Source organism: Littorina saxatilis, linkage group LG2, assembly GCF_037325665.1.
Source record: "Littorina saxatilis isolate snail1 linkage group LG2, US_GU_Lsax_2.0, whole genome shotgun sequence".
Taxonomy (NCBI): Eukaryota; Metazoa; Mollusca; class Gastropoda; order Littorinimorpha; family Littorinidae; genus Littorina; species Littorina saxatilis.
The window spans coordinates 20,281,123-20,301,205 of NC_090246.1; the positions used below are offsets into that span (position 1 = coordinate 20,281,123).

At 39.4% G+C, this 20,083-nt stretch overlaps 1 protein-coding gene across 1 annotated transcript; it reads left to right on the forward strand.

Moving 5' to 3' along the window:
* Positions 1-77: 77 nt before the first annotated feature.
* Positions 78-19,920, forward strand: LOC138958435 (RNA polymerase I-specific transcription initiation factor RRN3-like). Its single transcript, XM_070329588.1, has 16 exons — positions 78-187; positions 5,953-6,027; positions 6,456-6,512; positions 7,214-7,303; positions 8,462-8,594; positions 9,341-9,473; positions 9,798-9,966; positions 10,915-11,007; positions 11,369-11,537; positions 12,298-12,428; positions 12,826-12,956; positions 14,815-14,990; positions 15,310-15,418; positions 15,753-15,869; positions 16,673-16,754; positions 17,759-19,920. The coding sequence occupies exons 2-16, from the start codon at positions 5,953-5,955 to the stop codon at positions 17,882-17,884; spliced, it is 1,791 nt and encodes a 596-aa protein (XP_070185689.1). The 5' UTR covers positions 78-187; the 3' UTR covers positions 17,885-19,920.
* The last annotated feature ends 163 nt before the right edge of the window (positions 19,921-20,083 follow it).

Below are 20,083 nucleotides of genomic sequence, written 5' to 3' on the forward strand. Positions count from 1 at the left end.
CATGGATTACATTCAACGTTTTGCTTTGTTTTTGATTTTTAGTTGAAGACGAAATTTACGGTCTCCATTTCAAAAGAGCATCAACATGGCCACTTCCAATGTATTGCACGCGATTCTCTGCTATCGTGAAATAACTTGATTTTCTGAGACACCACGAATAGCAGTTCGAACGAAGACGGACATAAAGGTAGCAAAACGTCTCTGTTTGAGATGGCATGGTTTATAAAGGAATTTAAAGTATGATTGTTTGCTCTGTGCAGTTTCCCAGATGGCACATGTCGCATGATATAATTTGGCAGCGAGACTGAAGACTTGATCTACATCAGTATGTGCTGTTGTGGATACACTTTTTGATGTTTATAAATGAAGATTTGTTCTGTATGTGCCTTTGACAAAATATAAAGAGATCTTCAGTTTTAATTGTTTTTTTACAATAGCAATCCAATCCAAATCAATTTTCTAAGCCTATAACTAGCTTAAGTATAACAAATTAATAATCTGTTAGGGGAAAGGCTCCTAAGGCAAACAAAAAAAATTAGGTGTGGTTACGGTAACATAGCCAAAAAAAATAGGGTAGGTAGGTAGGCAATCACTTTTTTTTTTTTTACTCTTTTTTCTAATGTGTACAAATTAAACCTACCGTACTTTCCGGGTGACAAGGCGCTTTGTTATCTAAGACGCACCCCCTTCTTTTAAAAAAAAATTTGTAATCCAGTCACCCATTGGACGCAGGGGGCCAATAGGGCGCACCAAAATGACCCAGTTTTTGCCATGAGAGGTGGTTCCCCTGTCATATGACGGTTTTTCAATTTTGAGGCAAAAACGTGTCTTTGAACTTTAAAAATATTCAGAGCTTCACACAGTGCTCCGATTGTACTGAAATTCGGGTTAATGTCTTCTTCAAAATGTCCTTAGAAAACTGGTCAAGAGTTTTGCGTTATTTGTGTGTTTACCTTATACCTTTTAAGGCCAAATAGTAAGCGAGGGTGTCAAAAAATGGGTGTCTTTTGGTTAGAAGGCAAAATTTCAAATGTCTGTAGATCGTCAGAAAAAAATCGTACATGAATGAAAAAATATTCAAAAAATTGTTTTTTAGAACACTAACCGATCTGTGAGCAGCTTTTTTAATGTCCTTTTATACTTTATTTATGAAACGAAAATAAAAGAGCAAAAAATGCTGTCTTCACTTTTTATGTCCGTCGTGTCACGTTTACTGAACGCGACTGAAAAACAATGACGGGTCCCTTTTTTCGTAATTTTAAATGTAACCAAGATCGCGTCCCTTTTGTCGCCTCCTTTCAGAAAAAAACTATCGCCGCGTGGCCTTTACGTCTTATTTTATTGGTGTCCTGAAGTTGTCAAAGTGAGTATTAAAAATATTTTATGTCCATCGTGTCACGGGGTGTGTGATAGTGATTAAAACTTGAAATGTGCTCAAATCACATTCAATACATGGGACTTTGGGACACTTAACTATCTAGATTTGAAATTGCAATCAAATTTGGAACAGGGAGCATTCATAATTTTTTTTGTTGAAATTTGTCCATCGTGTCACGGTCCATCGTGTCACGATCTCAGTCGTGACACGATGGACACAATTGTGACACAACGGACATATTCGTGTGTCTTGTTCGATGTAATTCAGTTATTATGTATAGGCGATGAAATGGGCTAGGTATACACCTGACAATGTAAGCATGTAGATCTAGTGATACATACACTCTTCAAAAAAAGTTAAGGATCGGTTGAAAAAACGGATCTAATTATAAAAAATTGCCAAAAAATTAAACATCGACATAATAATCAAAAGATTAATGTGTTTGAATTAACAAATGAACAATGAGTCTTGACCTAGAATTTTGTTTGGCAGGCAGAGTTATTTCCCTTTGTGTGACTTCTCAAAAGTTTCTGCATTTTGGAAGAAAAAGGGTGGTTTTTTATAGCCCCATGAAGTTTGCGGAACGCATGCCAGGGCAAAAGGTTGTGATGCACGTGCTACAACAGGGTCCTGGCTATTAACATCGCTCACCACCTTGTATTTAAAGGTTGACACGCTGACACAATTATGCACAGTAGCAACATGCCCCCACGAAGAAAACTGAGCGATTTGGATAGAGCAAGGGCAATAGGATGGCTACAAGACAGTGTTGCTGCCAGGCAAGTGGCCCCAAGGCTTGCAGTGGCTCCCTCTGTCATCATTAGACTAAAACAGAGATTCCACGCAGCTGGAAGAGTGCAGGAGCGACAACGTTCTCGTCGGCCCAGAGTCACCACACAAAGAGAGGATCGCTTCATTCAGAGGCAGGCCATGCAACAAAGAATGGCTACGGCAAACAACATTAGGCAACGCCTACAAGCTACCACGGCAACACTGTTGTTAGTGGTCAGACGATCCGAAACCGCTTACACAACTTTGGCTTGCGTGCAAGGCGTCCAGTCCGAGGAACAACCCTGACTGCTAATCACCGAGCAGCTCGCCGAGCCTGGTGCACTCAACATGTGAGGTGGCAACGTCAGCAGTGGGCTCAGGTGTTGTTTACAGATGAGTCCCGCTTTTGCTTGGAACCTGCTGATGGTCGCATCCGAGTGTGGAGGCGTCGCGGAGAGCGCTTTGCAGAAGGCGCTGTTCTGGAACGACAGCGTTTTGGCGGAGACTCTGTGATGGTCTGGGGAGGGATCAGCACACGTCAAAGGACACCTCTGTACCATGTAGTGGGCAACTTGACCGTTGTCCGCTACCAGAATGAGATCCTGCAACCCCTGGTCATTCCAGCCCTCCAAGCGATCGGCCCTCGTGCGATTCTTCAGGATGACAACGCACCTCCCCATCGCTCTGCAGCTGTAAACACCTTCATCCAGCAGGCCAGGGTCAACAGGATGATGTGGCCAGCCAACAGCTCGGACCTGAACCCCATAGAGCACATGTGGGACGAGCTTTGTTGTCGGGTACAGCAACATCACCCTCCTCCTGCCAATCTGGGTCAACTGCTGCAATGGCTCCAGCAGGAGTGGAATGGAGTTCCCAGAGCATTCATATGCAACCTGATCCACTCCATGCGCCAACGATGTGTTGAATGCCTGGCACACAACGGAGGGCACACGCGTTATTGACACTGATTCACATTGTTGTGAATTCCATTTTCGAGGGTTGTCACGTTTGACACACTCTAGCTAAATTGTCGCTGCCGCGTTCGATCTTTGCTTTGTTTGTCATTACTCCTTGGTTGTTCAATTATATAATTTTAAAAAAAAAAAGAATTCGGTCCTGTCTGTTATGTGTGGCGTGCTTGTAAAAAAGTTATCCTTGACTTTTTTTGAAGAGTGTAGAAGGAATTCGACCGGAAGATTATCTTGGGCGTTGGGTGTTTGTCGCTTACGACAAGATGGCATATCCCGGTCTAGTGGTAGACGTTGACAATGGAGAATACCTGGTGGACTGCTTGCACCAACTTGGAAAGGACAATTGTTTCTTTTCACCAAGAATGAAGGACACACTATGGTACCCCCATGAAGATATTCTGGCTGTCATCTCTGAGCCAGTTCAAAAAGATGGCTTCTCTGATCATTACACTGTAGATCTATTTGTATGGAATCATGTGCAAGAGAAGCTTTTCCGGAGACACACCCCGTTGCAGTCTAATGTGTTCACTCAACCTAGAGCTCGCTATCATAACAGACATTAAGTTCAAAGACGTTTACCTTTACACTTTTTCCTCTTGACTCGTTCAGTTTTATAAAAATGCCATGTGGAAAGGCATTCCAATTCTGCTTTTTGTTTGCTTAGTTTAATACCCAATTTAAAAAAAATGTAATTTTCAAACTTGCTTCCTTTTGTATGTGCAAATGTCTATCGTGTCACGAGCGTGTCCATCGTGTCACGAGCGTGTCCATCGTGTCACACTGCACACTAAGGCTTAATTTGCAAACCAAAGATGTTGTTTCATAATCAAGGGTTTTGGGTGCTTGTTGCCATCGTTTAGAGTTACTAGTAAAAAAAAGTTTCACATAAATGTGTGCATTTGTTTCAGTTTTATGTGTGTTGACGTGTGCTGTGATTTATTACTTTTTCTTTCTACTCTATTATTTTCTGTAATCAATGCACTTTCTTTAAAAAAAACCCACATATTTTGATTTATTCCATTGAAGGCTGATCTGTGTGTTGTGTAACTGAAAAGAAATGGACTGAGTGATTAAATTTATCATAAAAAAAATAAAAAAACTTGTCCGTGACACGACGGACATTTTCACATGTGTACATTTTTTCACATTTTTATATTTCTTCACATAGTTTTGTAAAAGTGGCAAGAAGCGACCTATGGAATACCCAATGTGTATAGTTCAACATAAAATTATTGCTGATTCCTTTGGTGAAGATTATTCCCCCCCGATTTTTTTTTTCATTTTTGCCCCAAAATTGAAAACCCCTCATATCTGAGAGAGGAAACACTTCCTGCATCGGGGTCAGTGACCGGTCAGTGACCAAAGGCATTGTGATAGCTGGGTGGCCTTGTTAAAAGACACGACCTTCTTCCCAGGGGTCAATGACCCAGTTTTTGCCATGAGAGGTGGTTTCCCTGTCATATCTGAGAGAGCAAACACTTCCTGCATCGGGGTCAGTGACCGAGTTTAACAGAGTGGAAATCTGTGTGTACGGCCAGATCAAAGGCAGGGCAGTACCTAGTAGCTGAAACATGCATTATTACAAGTTGTTTGACTGGTACTCAAGCGGTCTCTTTGATTTTTTTCGTATTTCATACGAGGAAAAAAGTCGCGCCTTATGACCCGGAAAGTAGGGTACTTGACAGGGAAATAAGTGTGCGACACGGGCGCTTTCACTTTCATTGCGTTTTTTGCACTGTTTTTTTTTGTTTTTTTTTGTTTTTTTGTTGACAAATGTAATAAAAAGTTATAGGATCGGCCCCTAAAAATAGGGTAGGTCGGGTTACCGTAACCACACCTATTTTTTTTTTAGGCCTAATATGAACCCGCTCCTAATATGGACCACCTCCTGTTCTGACAAACTAACGGCGCTAGAGCGCTCAAAACAATTTCATTGGCTTTATTCACCCTCTCTGGATAAGTTGTATATTGTCAAAACAGTTGCAGAAACACAAACCTGAAAACCGTTAGGCTTTTTCGCTTTTTTTCACTTTTGGCAGCGTTCACTCTAAATTTGCCGCCTAAAACAGACTCATTTCTGTCCACAGCCAGAGCTTTCGTAACACAAAAATTGATATTTATGACAGCTAAGACAGTATTTGTTACATTTTAACAGTGTGTACCCCGAGGTTCTACTGCAAACAAAAAATAATAGCAAAACCTCAAAGTATTTGTGAGTCCCCTAATATGGACCACCTTCAACAAATTGAAGAAAATAAAAACTAAAGGCAATTTCAATTAATTCATTAAGAAGCTTGCTGAAAATAACCTATAACTATCCCTCGAGATTTCAAAAAAATATAACAAAGTCTTTTTTTTTTGGAAGTTGATAATTTCACTTATTTTCACTCTGTTTTTGATAAGCTTCTTCAGTTTCCTGGTGTGCTTCAAATAAAGCTCTCATTAACCCGAAACAGCTAAATCTAAAGCATATTTAAATTAGTCTGACTTGCACACTAAGTTGTATCATGTTATTTTGAAGTATAGGGGGCTTTTTACAGTGATTTGTGAAGGCCGCTTCACTGGTCCATATTGGGCGCCCAGGCTCCTAATATGGACCATTTGTGATTTTTTTCTGTATTTAATTTTTGCTGAAGGTCTATGAAAGCTATTTCACTCTAGTTAGGCCTAACGGTTAAACTAAGAGAGAAGGACTACCAACCACAAAATTAAACTTCTTCACAAGAAAACAAGCTAGTTATCAGCAATAAACAAAAAGTGGTCCATATTAGGGGCCCTTCCCCTACTTACTGTTAGTGTTGGTGGTACACAATGAATTGATTTGTTTTTCAGATGGAGAAATGTCCGGCAGATCAAATGCCTCAGCTGAAGTTGGGTGTCTCAACCATACTGAAAAAGCATAATCAGGTACAAATCCACTTTACTCTTTAGTCAACAGGTTTGGTATTGCTGTTCTATTCATTGTGTCAGCTCTTCTGTTTATAAAGGAATCTATTTTCATGCATACTACTTTACTAGGCACTTACATCGCACTTAAATTTAAAAAGTGCACTTACTAAAGGGATTAAAAAGAGACACACAAAATTATGTTATGGTGAATCCAGGTAGACTTCATTTCTAGTCCCCTTATCATGCACTGGGCTTATGGATTTCTTGTAGACTGTGAAACTTATGTTCACATGAAGATCATGCCAAAAGTTGCAGTTTTTGTCTCAAATTCCATACATACCAGTAGCTTACATGAGCACTTTTTGAAGGTTTTGGTGTTCATATAGTCCTCATGTACCCTTTATGTTAGTAAGGGTTTGTAATCTGTCCTTTTCTATTTTTTGCAGGGTCCCTGTCGAGAGTATGACATTCTGTTGTACATCCTGGCTCAACCAGACTCAGAGGTAATTAGGACTGGACAGTGTATTCGAGTACAATGCTGTGCATTGTTGATGGTGAATGCATGTTAATTTATTTTTAATATACTTTCTTATGTGATAACCAATGTGCTATATTTTCTCAGGACAAAGAACAAATGTTTATTTTGAATGTTTTATGTATGTTATTATTACGGACACAAACGCTCAGCAATGCAATTTCTCTTTTAGAGATTAATAAAGTTATTGTATTGTATTGTATTGTGTTGTGTTTCCTGAGCATATTATCTAAACCAGATTGAATTTTCCTTCTCATAGCATTATTCTTATACTTTCATCAAAGCTTGTAAGGTAGACAAGTTAAATATATGTACAAAGAGATATCATTTTCAGCATCACTATCATTATCAATACTATTATGTATCAAACAAACAACCAAATAAACAAACTTGTAAAGAAACACTGTCACTGTGTCAGTGCAAACTTGAACAGAAAAGCTTGTAGCGTCTGTAAAATCGACAAGTCTGGCAGCGGAACGCAAATTCTGATGTGGATGGAGCAGTGAATGCAGGGACGGGGCGGCGTGAGAGCACACCAGAACAAGGACAGGTGTAAGGACGAAAAAAAAGCTTGTACAGGGACTCGCTTCACCATTTATCCTTTTTCTCTTTATTCGTTTAGTCAAGTTTTGACATAATCAAATGTTTTGTTGTTGTTATGTTCTACAGACAACAGAGTTGACAAGATACTTGCGTCAGCTGAGAGACTGTGTCAGTGTAGTCAGCAAGGAACATGAACAACTTGTGGGAATTATTTTGGTGAGTATTGTGCGTCTGACTTGTGAACGTGTATACAACTAACAAGGCTCGGTATGAATCCATAGACACTTAAATTTGACCACACCTCTCTTGCATATTAAGGTAAGATGATAATGGTTTGTCTTGAGTAATTTAGTGGGGATGGTAACAGACTGACTGTGCTACTCAATCTGCAAGCAGTGAACAGATTCATAATAACACAAGTGTTTTGCATTATACTGCTCGTCAGAAGAAGAAAAAACAGGCAGATGGGTTTGGTTGTAGATCCTTGTGATGAGTATAATATTAAGTGGAAAATCAGTCATAATGAACATGGATGAATAGATTTGACAAGTTTGGAGGATCCAGTGTCTGTTGTTCACACATATTTTAATTGATAAAACACACAAAATTATTTGTTTTTGTTGCCTGCTGATGTATATTGTTCTTGTTTTTGAGTCACTTGAGAAAAAGTGACTCTATGTAATCGGTCAGTGTTAGTCTGTCCGGCCGGCCGTCCGGCCGGCCGTCCGTAGACACCACCTTAACGTTGGACTTTTCTCGGAAACTATCAAAGCGATCCGGCTCATATTTTGTTTAGTCGTGACCTCCAATGACCTCTACACTTTAACGATGGTTTCGTTGACCTTTGACCTTTTTCAAGGTCACAGGTCAGCGTCAAAGGAAAAATTAGACATTTTATATCTTTGACAAAGTTCATCGGATGTGATTGAAACTTTGTAGGATTATTCTTTACATCAAAGTATTTACATCTGTAGCCTTTTACGAACGTTATCAGAAAAACAAGGGAGATAACTAGCCTTTTCTGTTCGGCAACACACAACTTAACGTTGGGCTTTTCTCGGAAACTATAAAAGTGACCGGGCTCAAATTTTATGTGAACGTGACTCCCAGTGACCTCTACACTTTGACGTCTGCTTTGGTGACCTTTGACCTTTTTCAAGGTCACAGGTATGTCTTGAAGGAAAAAAATTGAAATATCATATCTCTGAAACTATTCATCGGATTTGATTCAAACTTTATAGGATTATTCTTTACATCAAATTATTTACATCTGTATTGTGTTGTGAATAGCAATTTCTTCCTGTCCATCTGATGCCTCATATAATATTCAGAACTGCGAAAGTGACTCGATCGAGCGTTTGTTCTTGTTTTTAGAATATGAACTGGTTGGAGCGGGACCCAGCTTTGACCAATGAATACAAACCACTGCTTCTGAACCTTGTGTCTGCCCACCCTTACTATTTGAGGGCGTGTGTCCGTATGCTGATCAAGAAATTCTTTCCACATGGTTTGTATGCTACGTGGCACCAAAACTTTATTTTTAAAGTCATCGTAAGGGTTCTTTGAGCTGCTTTCACAGTACAGTCCTTTATAACTTGTATTGGTTAATGTCTACATATTAATGTTATAATTTAGGCCTATTGTAATTAATTACAGGAAAACAAAAGTAAACACTCAATATTTCTCAGTGCTATTGAGGTTTAAGACTATACAATTATAAAAAGGCAGAATAATATAGGGTACTTGAGCACTATTGTTTTACTTCTTATTGTTTCAAAGCGCCAGGAACGGTTGGCCTAGTGGTAAGGCGTCCGCCCTGTGATCGGGAAGTCGTGGGTTCGAACCCCGGCCGGGTCATACCTAAGACTTTAAAATTGGCAATCTAGTGGCTGCTCCACCTTGCGTCTGGCATTATGGGGTTAGTGCTAGGACTGGTTGGTCCGGTGTCAGAATAATGTGACTGGGTGAGACATGAAGCCTGTGCTGCGACTTCTGTCTTGTGCGTGGCGCACGTTATATGTCAAAGCAGCACCGCCCTGATATGGCCCTTCGTGGTCGGCTGGGCGTTAAGCAAACAAACAAACAAACAAAAAGCGCCAGGATTGATAGATGTATGTTCTTGTGATGCAGTCACTGGTGGTGAATAGTGGGATCTGTTACACACAAGTTGTTGGTGTCAACCAAATTCAAACTGTTATTCAGTAGCACAAAAAAGAACGTAAAATTTCTATGTATTTTGTTTTCATTCTGCAGATATTTCCAAGCACAAGAGAGATGGTGCAGGCGACAGCAAGGGTCCTCCTGATAGAACAACCAGGAAAAAAGACGAAGCCAAGTTTGGTCATGTTCATGAGCTTTTGAAAGCTGTCGCAAAGATTGTCCCAACGTAAGTGGAAACAAATGGACTTAAAATATAAAATGAAACAAGGAATAGATCAATGTGTGTTGTTTGAAAAATAATTTAATTCTGGTCTTTATAATAGATTGCTTGAACAAAATCTGATTTTTTTAAATTTGCGTTCTTTCTAAAGGCGTGAATTATCTGGATATGGCTATTCATTTGAGCAATTGGTGATCAAAATTAAGAATATTCTTTTTTGTTGTAGGTTTGATAAATTCACAGCATTTTATATAACTCAGAATGTATAAATGCACAACATCTACTATGCCTGCTTAAACAATTAAACTTTAATCCTTTTGTGTCAAACAGAACAAGGACCGTGGCGATTCAACTAATGAAGGAGACGTTTCCTTATCACACTCGTGATGTCTATACACATGAGACGTTCACTCGCAACTTGCTGACCGTTGTCCATTACATGCCTGACCTTCGCCAAGAAATCCTGGAGCTCATTGTGGAGAAGATGCTGCATCTAGATGTAAGATTGTTTGATCAGCTTTCATTGCATGTCATTAAATGTTATCTATGTTTTAAACCGCCGGACACTGCGAGGCAATTTTCCTTGTTTTTATAAGGACATTAAAATCTTTGAGTCTTGAGTCTAGAGCCTATCATTAATTGGGCGAACATCAGTGCATGAAGCTTGGGCACCGAATTTTTGATAAAAAGACGTCACAGAGTCAACTTCAGGCCCAATTTAGGACAGTCTTAACACCTGCATACTATCACAATCAACATATGGCATTCACATGAGCATGCAGAGGACATATTTTTGTCCTTGTTTTTGTATTTTGGGTTGATTCTTAGGTCATATTTACACCCCCCGCGGGTTAGGGGGAAGAATTTACCCGATGCTCCCCAGCATGTCGTAAGAGGCGACTAACGAATTCTGTTTCTCCTTTTACCCTTGTTAAGTGTTTCTTGTATAGAATATAGTCAATGTTTGTAAAGATTTTAGTCAAGCAGTATGTAAGAAATGTTAAGTCCTTTGTACTGGAAACTTGCATTCTCCCAGTAAGGTCATATATTGTACTACGTTGCAAGCCCCTGGAGCAAATTTTTGATTAGTGCTTTTGTGAACAAGAAACAATTGACAAGTGGCTCTATCCCATCTCCCCCCTTTCTCCGTCGCGATTAAACACCAAATAAAGAAAGTAGGTCATATTTCCGTTTTAAAAGATTGTTTCATTGATGGCATATCTTTCTTCATACATGTAAGCTGGATGTATGCCTGTTATGAACCTGCAGCTTGTAAGGTCTGTAGATGTGAATTAATGTGTGTTTGTACAGTTGTCGGTGTGTGTGTCACTGCCAGTACATTAGAGACATTGACTTTAGAATTTCATAAGATTATGCCTCACGAGAAGGATTGTTGTCATGGATTTCCATACATTGACACTGCTGATACTATGCATGTGATGTACAGGTTCGAGCCCCGAGAAAAGACATTGTTGAGGCTGAGGACAGTAGCGATGAAGATAATGACGATGAGGAGGAAGATCCCACAGTCTTTCAAATGGTAAGTATTGAGCAGTTTCTGCTTCCTGCCAAATAAAAAAAACACCCAGAGGTGCATGTGGCAATGTTTTTCCAGCATTTTGAAAGATGTTTGTGCAGCATTGTGTTGGGTGAAAATACAGGTCTGAAGCAATAGTGCAGGAAAGTTTTGTCAAGGCTTTTAGACCCAACATGCACCCAAGCAAATTTTAGTTGTCAGTGTTTTATGTAAAAATGTTCGAAATTAAGTAAAAATATTTGAGTTGTAATCGCTGGAGGATCTTCCAAGTAAAGTTGTAAAATGAAAATGAAATGATAAACCAGACTTCAGTTAGCCCTTTTGAGAGCATTGTGCCTTGAACAGTGTTGCACTATTTGTTTAGGATGGGTTGGAAGAAGAGGAGGAAGAGAATGATGAAGTGGATGGAGAGGGAAAATCCAGCACAGAAGAGGAGATGGTATCACAGACCATGAACCACGAAGAGGCCATGAGACTGGACATAATGATGGACCTAACTCTTGATCACATTCACAAGACTTGTTATCAAGATGGTAAGTGTTTGTTTCTCATCACAATTATGTGTGGTCATTTTGTGAAGCTGCACAATGCTGTCTGAATGTTTGTTAGGCCTAAAAGAAAAATAGGTGTGGTTACGGTAACCCGACCTACCCTATTTTTTGGGGCCGACCCCATAACTTTTTATTACATTTGTCAAAAAAATACCCCAAAAAACAAGTAAACGAGTGCAGAAAACGCAATGAAAGCGAAAGCGCCCGAGTCGCACACTTATTTCCCTGTCAAGTAGGTTTAATTTGTACACATTAGAAAAAAAAGTTGAAAAAAAACCCACCTGATTGCCTACCTTCCTACCCTATTTTTTTTGGCTATGTTACCGTAACCACACCTATTATTTTTTTTGGCCTTATCTTTGAAGTGCAGGCGATTGCTTCAAATAACTAAAACGGTCAACGAGTACCATTTGGAAAGCAGAAAGTCGTGAAGTTGATAGCTCATTGCAAACTTTTAAATGACCATTGTCTTGTTACTTAACCTCACAATCGATTGAACATATATTTGAAGAGAAGGCAATTGCTTCAAATAAAATAAAACATTTAAACAGTACCATTTGCAAAGCAGAAAGTCATAAAGTTGATAAAATCATTATATGTAGCTCATTGCAAACTTTTAAATGAGCGTTGTCTTGTTAATCTCATAATGGATTTAACATATTGGTTTTAATTAAGAAAGTTTGTGTGTGTGCAGAGTTATTAGCATGCAAATGTATCAACAACAGTTTGCTTTTTGTGGCAGGTGAACTAAACTGGGAAGTGACGAAGCAGCTGTACAGAGAACTGCTGTCAGTGTTCAACAAACTTATCTTACCCACCTATGCCTCATGTCATCCTCAGTTTCTCTTGTTCTACATATGCAGCTTCAGAAAGGTAATGCTTATGTTGTTAATATAAACCTCTTCTTCTTTTTCTCGGTTCTTTGGTTTATAATCCTTACAAATGTTACCTCTTCTATTTCATTCTTTTCAAAAAAATGTTTGAAATATTTTCTCAGGAGATGGACTGAGTACTTTAATTCTATAACAATTTATGCCCCAAGAGTTATGAAACATAAAAAAAATCATTTCAAACACTAGTGCCTCCCCTTAAAGCAGGGTTTTGCTTGGGGTAGAAATGATCCATCTGTCAGTTATGCATTTGTGCTGCTAGTGCGTTTAACTTAAGTGTTTTAAAACTTGTTTTGCTTTCAGCATTTCAGTCATCTCTCCTAGTTGTTCAAATACGATTCTATCAGTTTTTTAAGCATTCGTTAAAATTCAATCTCCAGGAATTGTTGGTTGGGTTTTTGGACTTCTTGTGGAAGAAAGTGACCTCCCCCATGAACCAGACAGTATTCAGACAAGCAGCCTCTGGATACGTGGGTAGCTTTCTTGCCAGGGCTACCTACACGCATATCAGGTGAGTGCATGCATAATGAAAAATTCTCTGTAAGAAGAAAGTCACTGTTTCAGAGTTCATGAGAGTTAGTTTCCACTGTACCTAACAGTAAGTTCCAGACCTGTTTACACTACACATTGAGCGTAATAAACTACGAATTTGAATAATATACTACGCAACTACGCAAGTCTGTCGTTTTCTACGCAAACAGTATTTAAAAAAAATTTTTTATTTTTATTTTATTTTATTTTTTTTCGTTTTTACACCTGTTCCTTGTCCCGTTGTGCTCTCACACCGCCCCGTCCCTGCACGCAAACAGTATTGTTTCGGCTATGCATATCACAATCCGTAATTACACCCCCGGTATAGGGGTGTGTATAGGTTTCGGTCGATGTGTTTGTTTGTTTGTGTGTTTGTATGTTTGTGTGTTTGTTTGTGTTCGCAAGTAGATCTCAAGAATGAACGGACCGATCGTCACCAAACTTGGTGAACAGGTTCTATACATTCCTGAGACGGTCCTTACAAAAATTGGGACCAGTCAAACACACGGTTAGGGAGTTATTGGTGGAATTTGGTTTTTTGGGGGGATCAACTACGGCATAACTCTTCCTTATCTTCTCCATGTTTTCAGCGTTTACCTCCCTTCCTTCGTATGGTGCACTATAGTATGAGGGGGCATCTTCGGATATTCCCGGCGTTCTGTTACTATTTTTAGAAGGTCACCGCAGTGTCCAGAACGTAAATTGGACCCGTAAATTATCCTCACTGTAAAAGTGCAAAGGTCGAATCAATTTATAGCCACGCGAAAAATACACTGTCATCTATCTCTCTATATATACGGCTTCTCTGTGTTTGTGTGTGTGTGTGTGTGTCTCTCTCTATGTGGGCAACACCTGTGGATTGTTCAGTTCTGTTTGTGATGTGGTCTGGCGGCTTTTGTGTATTTGTATGTACTGGCCTTCCTTTGAGAAGCCAGAACAGTTCAAAAGGGCTTAGAGATAAGCTCTAAATTGCTCAATCCTGAGCAGTGAGAATGGTTATTTCCCTTTGACCAACGGGGGTGTTTTTCCTATCGGAGGAATTTCTTGTTTTCTTCATCTCCCTTGACCGATCCATTTTCCAATCCATGTTTTCGGCCAGCAGTCGTTTGCTGCGTGCAGCGCGTAAAGCGCCCACGGGCGTTGCGTTGTAGCTTGTTAATGCCGAATAGGCTTCTCCAAGCAAGTGCCGGGCACAACTGAAAGCGTTACTGCCAAACCATGCGGGCGTTTCGACACAATGGCTGAACGCAGAGCACATGAAAGTGAAGATGAGAACTGTGAAGAAAATGACTCCGAAAGGCCACCGACCAAAAAGAAAAAGACGAGCAATGCGCCGAACCAAGTCTTTCTGCCAAAATATCATCAGGACTACCCATGACTTGTCTTCGCGAAAAGGAAAACATCATGCTCATTGCACTGTCTGCAATTCCCATTTTTCCGTCAGTCAATCAATACATGTGGTAAAACTTGAAGTAGCAATCATTGTTCGTGTTGTTGTGATAGGTCGACGAGAAATTCTACACATTCAATTACAAAACTACACATTTGCCTCATTTTGCTCCCAGAAAAATACACATGCAATGTTTTAGGGGTAAACAGGTCTGAAGTTCTGACATGCCACTTCTGTATGCCCTGTGAGGTTTTCGTGTCAAAGCTGTTAAAAATTCTCACGACAGAGAGAAATTGTCTTTTTTTACTTGCCTTTTGAGATTGTCATCCCAGTGTACTTTTTATTTAGTCGGATATTTCTTGATGCATGTAGCTTGAGGATTTAGGTGGATGATTTTGACAGATTGTTCCAAAGCATTTTTTAGTCTGTGAAATATCTTGTTTGACAGCACTGTGAAAGCAACAGTGAAAATGATGGCAGACTGGCTACATGAGTACCTCAACCAAGCTGGAAGTGACGTTCTCCACGCAGACTTGGCCCATCACGCACCGTTCTATGCCGTCTCACAGGCTGTGTTCTATGTCTTCTGTTTCCGCAATCAACAGCTCTTAGATGGAGAAAAAGGTAGGTCAATGATGCGTGTGCTGTTCAGCTTAAGTTGACTGATTGAAATGTACAATCAGAACTCTGTGTATGCGTGTTGTTGCTATGCGTGTGTCAATAAATAGACACTTTGAATTCGTAACACATTGTTATCTGTGAACTGTGCTTCAAACAAGCTTTTATCTGTGTGCTTATGTGCCTGCATCAGTGTCTTTATGTCTGTGTCTGTGTTGACAACCAGGCATTTTGAAAATGGATGGGGTAATTTCTGCTTGTTGTTTTGAGTATGACAAAGAGGGAGTGTAAACACTAACACTTATGTCTTCTTGGTGTTCTTCAGGTTACAAGTGGGCCGAGTCCCTCAACTTTCAGCGCCTCGTCAGCAGCAAGTTAAACCCTCTCAAGATCTGCCTGCCTCTTGTCTGTACGACATTTGCATCCATCACGAGGTATCAGACATCTGACTTTTACATGGCAGTTTTAATCAATCACATCCTGTAAAATGTCTGTGGTTTGTTTTTATTGTGCACTGTGAAGTTAACCTACTTTCAAGTAAGCTTCTGGGATTCGTTAAATAACCTGTTGTTTGTGTGTGCTTTATCCTGAAAGAAAAATATAGCTGGTATTCATAGAAAGCATGTAGCGGTGTGCATAGTACACTGTGTGGTTTGAGAATGGGGAGGGTGTTGGTGTGTTCCACATGGGTAAATAAAGTGCAGGACATTTTAACCACCTTTTTCAAAAAACAATTAAATATTTTGTAATCCTTCTGTTGTCTTTCAGGATGCATCAGCTGGCCTTGTGCGACACAATCATACAGCGCAACGACCGTCTGAGGTTCACTTCATCAGAACCCACACTGGAAGCTTATTTTCCTTTTGATCCTTACGTTTTGAAGCGGTAAGCTATACACATCAGAAAGCCCAAAAGGCTGATCAGTGATTCAGCATACCTGTCTTTAACTAACACCCAAGGGACTGACCATAAGTGTTCATTGTTGACAGGTGGTCTCTTTTAATTTCTAACTTGTCTTATGGTACAAGAAGGCACTGAAGATTCTGGACAGCACTTTTGATCTGAGAGCATACATTTTAGAAATTGAAGTATCTAAAAGAGTACATTGCACATGGTTATTAAAGGTCCTTATTTACATTTTTATACAGAAATCGGCATTGACCATTGAAATACTGAGTCTATTCCCTACAAATGTGAAAAATACATCCCCCTTCGATCAGGAATGACGAAGCCAGGGTAGCCGATTGAAAATTCATTGTAGTAAGTCAGCGTAGGATATCCTTATTTGGCAAATGCCGAGGGCAAAACTTCTCTCAAATACCATGCATTTCGTGCATTTAACAAAAAATTGTGGACAGCGCTCCAATACCCAGTGTCAAACAGTGTTGCTGTGGGTGTGGCTGTCAGCACAGAGACATGAATTTGATTGGTCGATATTTATAGTCAAAGCACATGCTCTCTGCACATGGAAATCAAAACATTGGAAGTGTTACTAACACTTCTCAAAAATAAAACCTCTTTTTACATATCTTTTTTTTTCATACATTTTTTCCCCATGGTTCATTCCTCATCTGACATAACTTTTTGGCGAAATCTAACCATAATATTATTGAATAAAAGCAAAAACGTACACGACCACTTTTAACAAATGTTCATTGATGAAAATATTTTGTTCTTTCTTTGTGTAGGTCCAGCAGGTGGATGAAATCACTGTACAGAGAGTATGAAGGTGTTCTCCCTGAGATCAAGAATGATGTTGAGGATGATGAGGTAATTTTTCATCTGTGTGTGTGTGTGTGTGTGTGTGTTTGGCATGCACATACACCATTTGTTTTTCTAACTTGTTATTGTCATTACCTAGCAAATAAATGTTTCTTTAATTCTATGCTATATCTTAGCCTGAGAAGACTGGAAGAAAAATATCTGCTTGGTGGAATCAAAACTAACAATCAAACAAACAGACACAATGATATCTGTACACTCCTGAACATACAAGGGTTTCTTTCTTTCTTTATTTGGTGTTTAACGTCGTTTTCAACCACGAAGGTTATATCGCGACGAGGGAAAGGGGGGAGATGGGATAGGGGAAAGGGGGGGAGATGGGATAGAGCCACTTGTTAAGTGTTTCTTGTTCACAAAAGCACTAATAAAAAAATTGCTCCAGGGGCTTGCAACGTAGTACAATATATGACCTTACTGGGAGAATGCAAGTTTCCAGTACAAAGGACTAAACATTTCTTACATACTGCTTGACTAAAATCTTTACAAACATTGACTATATTCTATACAAGAACCACTTAACAAGGGTAAAAGGAGAAACAGAATCCGTTAGTCGCCTCATACGACATGCGGGGTGCAGAGAAATAAGGATGTGGAAAAGAAGACTTTTGGTAAGTGAAATAAAGGTGATGGATCCAGTCAGGTAGAAATAAGACAACAAGAAAAGAATTGGAAAACTGCAGGGAATAGTAGGGAGAGTTTTCTTGGAAGGAAATATAGGTGAAAGGACTGGTAAGGCAGAAATAAGACAAAAGAAGAGAAGAAACAGAGCCGTTAGTCGCCTCTTACGACATGCTGGGTAGCATCGGGTAAATTCTTTCTAGTTCCAACCAATATGGGACTCCCCCTAACCCGCGGGGGGTACATACAAGGGTGTAATAACGAGTTTTATTACAAAGAAACAGACAGACAAACAAAAAATCAAACAAACATACACTGAAATACATGTACACTCCTCAACATACAAGGGTGTAATAAGGAGTTTATTCGTGCAGGATGAAGATGACTTTATAGCGGATGAGGACAGCATGGGCGTGAGCCTGGGGTCGTCTGCCCCTGGTGCTGGAGCTAGCAAGCTGGACTTCATGCAGTACACCATCTCACCTGGATTCAAACTGTGATCTTTGCGGTCAAACTTCTGTACCTATGAGGGGTCGTTGGGTTAGGGGTTTTCTGGCAGAAATGAACTTATGAAAGAATGACATTTTCATTTAAACTGTACAATAGCCGCCATTTATATGTAATTTTCTAGAAAACTGTAAACACCACTATAAGCATTATGCTTGTTGTTGTTTACTCAATATGCGTTTTTTGTAAATAATGCACAAACGTTGAATAAAACAGTTTAAACCAATGACAGGTTTAAATACTTCATTTTATATTCGTTATGACTGTTCTGGTGCATTTAAGTGTAAGTGAGAAGGGACGATGTCTAAAGTGTGTGTTATGTAAGTGTGTGTTGTTGTTGTTTTTTACATTTAAAAAAAAAAAATTGTAATTGTGTTTTAGATGTCAGTCTTTGCACGTTGCTTATTGTTTGACAGAACTGTATGTGAGGAAAATGACAGGGTTAAAAAATTAATGATATTGTATTTGCATCATTATGACAGTTTGGTGGCCACTTAACCATCACCGATCACACTTTGGACTACACAGTCCGGATGATGTGGGTCATGTACAACCCATACTTTAAAAGAAGGATTCAACGTAAAAAGTATGGGTCGTACACGACCCACGTCATCCGAATAGGGATCAACGCTTTACCGCCTCTTTGCAGAGTCTGGGTCGTACATGACCCACACCATCCGAATAGGGATAAACATCGTAAAATCCTTCTTTAATTCCATATGGATGGCCCATTGCCCACATCATCCGGACTGCCAAGTTCAAATTACGTCATTGTTTATTTGTTTGTTTACACAGATAATTCTTCAGAAAGTGGTCGATTGGAGGGTCGTAAAGGTGTTTGAGGAGTACATGAAGTCTTAATCAAAAACTCCCAGTAGTTTCAGAGATAGACACTTTTGTGAGGCTCTGGGTCGTCTACGACCCACGAAGCACGGTGAAGATTAAGTGTGGGTGAGAAAGGCAGAGTGAACTGATGTTATTATGTATTTTTCTTACTTGTTTATTGTATTTTTGTTGTCAGTCCTGTTGATTTTCACCTAGAATCATAGGACTACATTCCAGTTAATTCACCTTACGACTGTACTGGGTTATGTGTTTAGATAAAACAGAGAACAAATTGCATGCTAGAAATAACATTGATGAAATGATTACTGAAGGTATGTTTTGATTTATTAATTGGTTGCTGTGTGAGTGTGTGTGTGCCTGTGTTTGCCTTGAAGCAAATATTGAAACAATACCTAGCTGTCAGGCTGTGCAATGAAATGACAGATTTACCATGTAAATTGTAATTACTTCCTTTTCTTTTAATACTGGGAAAATAAATTTCTGCTTTATTTTAGTCTCTTCTTGCCTGTCAGATTTTTTATTTTATTTTTGTCTGTTAGTGTTACATTGTATAGTATTTTGTGCTTTTGATGTGTCTTTACTATCAGCATGTTTTTACAGTCTAGGACTATGTCACCTGCAAATAAAGCTACATTTCTCTAGGCCTTTTAGGGAGTCTCCCCTCACCCACCCACCCCCATCACACCTGCCCAGTTTCTTTTGATTACTTGGCAAGGAACTGGGTAAAATATGAGAACAACTTGTTTACAACATGGTTTTAAGAGGTCACATTTCTTTTGATTTGTTCTATGTGAATTTTTTCTTCTCAGTTCAGGGTTTTGTTTGTTACTTGAGCGGGCTATCACATAAAACATAACAAATTGTTTGATACTAGCTTCTGTTTAATACATTATGTGGTGTGTGTGTGTTTGTTTCATGTTCTTTGTCTAATTCCTTATTTATTGCTTAGGATCTTATACTACAGTTATCATCACTACAACAGTTACAGAAAGCATAGGTCTTCGTATTGATACCATATTTTGTTGTGATGCAAATTGCTGGTAAGAATGACTCTTCTGTCAAGGTATTTATAGTTGTAAACATGTAACTCTTGTGTTTGCTACAAAAGAACTGAAGTAAATGAAAGGCTGGTCAGAATGATGGATCAGTGGACAGCAATGAAAATAAATGAGATTGATCTGCACTAATTTATCCGAGGTGTGTGTGTGGAGAGAGAGAGAGAGAGAGAGAGACAGAGAGAGAGAGAGAGAGAGACAGAGAGAGAGAGATAGACAGAGAGGTGGAGAAGGGTGGGGGCGAAAGAGAGAGAGAGAGAGAGAGAGAGAGAGCACATGTTCAAACATATG

What these genes read in the sequence shown, in the direction of transcription:
- LOC138958435 (XM_070329588.1), top strand. Translation starts at nt 5,953, where the DNA reads ATGGAGAAATGTCCGGCAGATCAAATGCCTCAGCTGAAGTTGGGTGTC. An exon ending in CAAGACTTGTTATCAAGATG is followed by an intron (nt 11,538 to 12,297) that starts GTAAGTGTTTGT and finishes TTTTTGTGGCAG; the next exon opens with GTGAACTAAACTGGGAAGTG. An exon ending in GCTACCTACACGCATATCAG is followed by an intron (nt 12,957 to 14,814) that starts GTGAGTGCATGC and finishes CTTGTTTGACAG; the next exon opens with CACTGTGAAAGCAACAGTGA.